The sequence below is a fragment of the Dreissena polymorpha genome, unplaced genomic scaffold, assembly GCF_020536995.1.
Source record: "Dreissena polymorpha isolate Duluth1 unplaced genomic scaffold, UMN_Dpol_1.0 chrUn068, whole genome shotgun sequence".
NCBI lineage: Eukaryota > Metazoa > Mollusca > Bivalvia > Myida > Dreissenidae > Dreissena > Dreissena polymorpha.
Window position 1 is genome coordinate 95,862 of NW_026273382.1, and position 6,639 is coordinate 102,500.

Consider the following 6,639-nt stretch of genomic DNA (forward strand, 5'->3'; position numbering starts at 1 on the left):
TATAACGTACTGCTTTGGCAATTGGTCACTTGCCTTAAATAAAGGACCAACTAATTGTTTATAATGAGATTGCAATACTGCTCCAGCAGCTGGAGCTTCTCTTCTTTATATTAATGCCCTCAAAAAATCTGTTATAATATTTTCGGTGGACAGGGCTATTCGTGAAAGTTAAATTGTTGCTTAGTTAAACAAAATCATTTATCATTAAACCTATATTACCGAAAATTTAAAAGGAATACATGATTCTTTTTTACCGTTAGCCGAGCCATATTGGCATTTTACATTTCACAAAATTATTAAATTCATATAAGATTTAATATACATTGTTCAAAATTAGTCATGCCAGCTTACTATGGTCAATAACCATACACAAGCGCCTTTTTGTCTGGTTTAGCAGTACTAATTATGTGGTTTTATGTAAGCAATTGACAACTGCCTAGGGCGCAATTAGAGTAGGGCTTCCTGGCTGAATAATTATTTCAGTTGACACTTACACGCGTGGTCGGATAAAGCTCTGTTTGAACACAAGTAATCTCAACGTATTATTTTTTGTACTGTTATACGAACTAGTGTCATATGAGTATTTGCACAATGGTAAACGAATTTATGTCACTCCTATTTGAAATAAAATAGAGAACATCATTGATTTAGAACAGGTGTTTCTTAGCAATGTGGCAGGAAATTATGCTTACATTTGTATAAGAAGATGATGTACCTTTTTATGTTATTTCTCATTTCCTGAAACAAAATGTATGTGTGTCTGTATTCTTTAAGTTGGCATGATGCGAGAATAGTAGCGGAACACCCTTGTAAATCCGAATAAAAAACTTCGAAGAACTGTTAGCATTCATTCAATTGTGCTAACCGACTGGTTTTTGAATTATAAATACTGTAGAATATAGTCAGAGAACATAAACATAATGATAAATTTAGGCATCTTCTTTGGTATTAAAGTGATATTATGGGCATTTTTCACTGTTGAATTGAGCTGAAAAGAATTAACAGGTCAAAAGAGTAAGTTAAAATGTAGTTACTGACCAATCATCTGCAACTCATCTTGCTCCCAGTTGTTTATAAAAATATATTTTATATTCGATATTTTATGTGACTCACCCAGTCCTGTAAGCCGAAATGATACGTAAAACAAAATTGTGTCTTTGTGTCGTATAAACGAATCTGCACTTAAACTAAATTTAGGTTCACATTGTACATGCGTGATCAGTTGTCAAACGAAAGTACGGTTGATATTCAAATGCATTATTTTTCTCTTTCCGGGATATTGTTTTAGTATGTTGATGCTGCATTAACAAATATAAGTGTATATGAAGTGAAAACACCAAAAATAAACAACGGTTGCGATAGACACCTATAAACTGTTCGATGCCCGTAATATCACTTTAAGGTTTAAATGTCTTGAACGAAAATTCTTTTATAAACTAGTTTTTATGTTACTGTGTATAGTATGTTCGAACATGTCAAATAAGGGATTTAAAAAAATCACAAATACGTTTAACAATTACGGCAACATGAGATCTCAATAATAATTGCAACGCCGATAGCATTTTAATTGACGTTTTCGTGTTATGACATAGAAGTACCTGTTCCAAATTTGTATTATTGCCAAAATGTAATCAATACATTTGCATTTTAGGTTCGACGGCATCAAACTAACAGCTCACGCCAAGTAACTGCTAAACGTCGGCTAGAAATTTACGTCGCGTCCACTGCATGTTTAATTATCGGTAAGACTGTCCTTTTACTGAACAATTTTTAATAATATTGTCTAACACAAAAAATTGCTTTTGGTACATAGATAAACCTTAATGTATATACTTTTTTTACGGTGACATAACAAATCAGTATTAATCAGAAAGGGTATCATCTAATCCCATATTTTCGATCTGCAAATTAACCATGTTAAAACACCGATTTATAGCAGTTTTTGTAGTGAATGTAAGATTACGCATATACAATTGTTTATTCTTACCTGCTTATAATAACTTGAATCCTACAAGAGCACCGCCTAGCGGATGCAGGACGCTTATCTATTTTTCATTTTTAAATGTGAAGCGATCTATCTCAATGCTTCAATCAAAAAGGGGGGTGGGTGGTTGGAGAGGTGTGCATAGTGTGGGGTGTAGTCATTTATTACATTATCTTTCAAAAATAAGAAAACATTGAAAAATCCTTTTTTGAGGGGAAAGGATTCTTGGGTGGGATGGTTGGACTGTCTTTCAAAAATAAAATAATAAAAATTAATATTTGTTTTTTTTAAATATGTGTAAAAACAAGTTTTAAGGGGGGGTTGGGTGGGGTCGGGCGTGGGGTTGGGGGTGGGGTCGGGGTGGAGTCGGGGGTGGGGTCGGGGTGGCGTTTAAGATGGGTGTATAATGTTTGGGTGGAATATATTATGGTATGTAAGGTAAGGATTGTTTTGTCAAAGTATGAATCAAATCTGATCATAAATAAAGAAGTTACAGCAATTTGAGCAAAATTTAATAATTTGACCTTGAGAGTCAAGGTCATTCAATGGTTAAGGTGAAATTCAACATGCCAGGTACAGTACCCTCATGATAGTATGAACGTATTTTAAGTTTGAAAGCAATAGCTTTGATACTTTAGAAGTAAAGTAGATCTAAACACAAAATTTAATAGTATTTAAAGGAACTTAGTCAAAAAAGGGCCATAATAACTTCAAAATGCGTACCAGAGTTATGCAACTTTTCCTGTACAGTCCCCTTATGATAGTTAGCGAGTGTTTCAAGTATGAAAGCAATAGCTATGATACTTTAGGATTAAAGTGGACCAAAACAAAAAATTAACAAAATTTTCAATTTTCTAGGTATAAAGGGGCCGTAATTCTCTCAAAATGTCAGTCAGAGTTACATAATTGTACATGCACATTCCCATTATGACAATTAGTAAGTGTTGCAAGTATGAAATCGATTGCTTTGAAACTTTAGGAAGAAATTGGACTTAAACACAAAACTTAAAAAGTATAAAAAGGGTACATAATTCTGGTAAAATGCCAGCCAAAGTAACTTTGCCTGTCCAGTCCCCTCATGCTAGTAAGTAAGTGTACCAAGTTTGAATGCAATAGATTTAATACTTTATGAGAAAAAAGGACCTCAACACAAAACTTAACCGGACGCCGACGCAGACGCCAACGTTCAAGTGAAGACATTATAGCTAACAATGATGACATATTTTTTTTAAAAATAGATGAGCTTAAAACGAATACAAAACGAGTGTTAAATATGTTGTTTTGTGTGTGTTAAATATTTGAATAGTTATATCATGTCAAATAGTTATATTTTTCGATATTGCTAAGAAGAAATTACATGTTTGAAGTCCCTGTAATATTTCAAATTATTGGATATTATTGGTGTAAACGTGACTTAAAATGATATTTAAACTATTGTTTGTATCCTTTTCCATTTCAGTCGGCTTTTTGGCCGGATGGTTGCCTTATGCAATATTTTCGCTGTGGACAATGTTCAACGACGTATCCAAAATGTCTTCAACAGTGGCCATCTTAGCACCACTGTTCGCCAAGTCAGCAAGCGTATGGAATCCGCTGATTTATGCTGTCAGGAATAGAGAGGTGCGCCAAGCTATGTTGCTGTTTCTAAAGCGGTGCTGTAAAATAAGATCGACGGCGTCCGCTAAAGATCATCACATAGTAATACAATTAGCATCACTGCCAGTGGGATTACATGAACTTTATATCGAAAGTTCCATTGTTTAAAAAAACAACACCATTTCGAATGGAACTAAATCGACGACAATCTTGTGGAATAGAATTTGTCGCAATAAGAATACCGCCAATGTACGTATGTATAACGCGATGCCGTGTATTTTTTACATGAAAAAAGGATATCAATTTGATAGGTTTAATTTGGGACATAAACACCGCACGTGAACAATACAACACAGTTTGAATGTTGTAGGAAAATGCCTTTGGAAACATGTGTGAACAGACAAACAGGAAGACAGATCGGCAAACGGTGGGCAGCCAGGCTTGCGAAGTGGGGAAGGGCAGGCTGGCCGGAAGGGAGACAGACATACAGGCATACTCGCATCCACACATTCTCACAAACAGACACTCAGGAAGTTGTACGGACTTTGTTACGAAATTATTAATCGACCTATAGTGTATATCATTAAGCATGATGGCAAACATATTCAAAGATTAAGGTTAATCGGCATATCTAATGAAATAGTAAATTGTGGACGATTAAAAAACGCACACCTACAGCCGCATTATACAATTATACCAAATTCAAAAAGGAGTGGATCTGCCATTAAGGAGTTACCAACTTCCGCAGCAGTTTGGAACTTGGATTGCATTTTATTTACGCCCCTTGACCCGGGTAGTTTTACATGTCCTAGTGTCTTGTCTGCAGCAGTGTTAAAACGTTGATTGATGTTCACGAATAATCCGTAAGCCAACAATCTAATTGCGAACACAAAAAACAGCCTGTTCACTATATTGAGTGTAGTTGGACGAAACAAAAACAATTGTAGTCACTATGCCTGATACAAATGCCAGTTATGATATCTTAATGGGACTAAGCATCAGTAAAGACCATGAAGAGATGAGCGGTGTCTAAATAAAACGAAAGAAATCTGGTAATCATAGACTTGAAGGTGAACCATAATGTTTAAATATGGTGTATGAAAAATGAGATATGAGATGAAAATAAAAATACATTATAGTTCTTGTTAGTTTTGCGTTATCCTTTCTATATTTTCTTAAATTACAATTGGCTTTGATGTTACCAAGCTTCATGGCGTAACTTTAACCATTATTTCTAGAATCGTACCCTGATTGAGTTTTCATGTTTTCCCAGAAAATGTTATATTGTTTCTTTCTTATAATTGAATTATGGCATGCACATTTGAATATAAAAGGCATTTTTTGCATTTGATAAATATAATAGCTAACCGATGACAATAATCCCCTGACCGAATTAAGTTGACTTAATTTTCCAACTTATGACTGTTTAGTCTTGTACAAATTGAACGCAAAACACCATATTAACTTTTGGCATTTCAAACAGCAAATCTATGAATAATATGCATTTTTAGACTTATTTTATATTTCGACGTTTCTTTAACACTCCCAAATATTATACCATAAGCACACACATATGCGTGCGTTAAGATCTCAGAAATGTCAGTATGTGTCGGTTTGAAACGTACATAAATATGTTCCGACCGCATGTACAATACTTTGGGTTAAATGCAACTCCCAACTTTTATATCTTCCCCGGTGTTAACCACCTCAGGCAGTAAAATCCTACCAGTTCTGAAATCAATATCATTATGTAAAATTGTATCATTATTATGAATTTCCATGCAATGCTTTATGTCGTTGTTTATTATAGGTATTGAACGGTATCTAAATGAAAAAAGAAATCTGATAATCATAACCTAACACTGACCCATAACGTTTAAATAAGGCGTATGAACAATGCGATATGATATAAAAAACATATGCAATATTGGTCCTTACTGTTTGTTTCTGTCTATATATGTCATGAAAACATTTTACATTTACATCTTACTAAGCTTGATTTGATAACTACAAATGTTTAAAAAATCATTTCAAAGATCGTACTAAGATTGAAGATTATTGTCAAAAAAATTAATTTATTTTGTGTAATGGCTATTTATTAAGTTGATCAATATGTCATTGCATAGCGCATTTTAGCTTGTATTATAAAGTAACTACTAAAATAGTAAACCGATTACAAAAATCCCTCAATCAATTTAAATGGACCTACTTGTCCTTCTAGTGGTCTGTCTGTCATGTACAAATTGCAAAAAACGAATTGAATTTCAGAAAGCAAATCAACGAATATATTTTTTTTATTCACTTAACAGATGATCTCATCTGAAATTCTCCCAAAATACTGTTCTATAAGCACACGTAATCGCATGCGTTGAGCTTGCAAAATAAATTAATGCCGTTGTTGGTCGGTTTGAAATGTACATAAATAGGTCCCGACAGAATGAGCAATACTTTGGGTTAAATGCAACCCTCCCAGTGTTGACAACTGCAGACAGTAAAACCATACCAGTTCCGAAATCAATATCGGTTTAAAACATTGTATCAGTTTCGTGAAAGTCCACGTAATCCTTTACAAAGTTGTTATTTTAGGTGGGATGAACGGTACCTACATGAAACAAAACCCCGATAATCATAAACTCACGATGAACCATACCTTTTAAATATGGTGTAGAACAAATAAGATATGAGTTACAAATAATTTATTGGTCTTGTATGAGTGTTATTTGTAACTGTCTATAATTTGTATTAATACGGTTAACATTTTGTTTTTACCAAGCTTGATAGCGTATTTGATCACTTCGCTGTTTTACTTATTTATCATCAAAGATCGTATTCCGATTGAGGTGTTGTTTTCACATAAAGTTTGAGTGGACTTACTTGTCCTACTTGTGTTATTTTGTTCGGTACAAATTGAAAAACATTTGGCATTTTCCAAAGCATATATAGGAATACAGTTTTTGTGGGAATTTATTTTATATTTTGACTTATTTATAAATGTCCCAACCGAACTGTGCAATTAAAACGTTTGCATTCTTTGAGTTCGAACAATGAATGATCGTCAT

At 33.8% G+C, this 6,639-nt stretch overlaps 1 protein-coding gene across 1 annotated transcript; it reads left to right on the plus strand.

Annotated features, from left to right (window-relative positions):
- Positions 1-482: 482 nt before the first annotated feature.
- On the plus strand, positions 483-4,154 carry LOC127863959 (visual pigment-like receptor peropsin; the record flags this gene model as incomplete). Its single annotated transcript, XM_052403634.1, has 3 exons — positions 483-528; positions 3,444-3,682; positions 3,951-4,154. Coding segments are annotated over 3 exons (489 nt in total), but the record flags the coding sequence as incomplete, so codon positions are not given.
- Between the last annotated feature and the right edge of the window lie 2,485 nt (positions 4,155-6,639).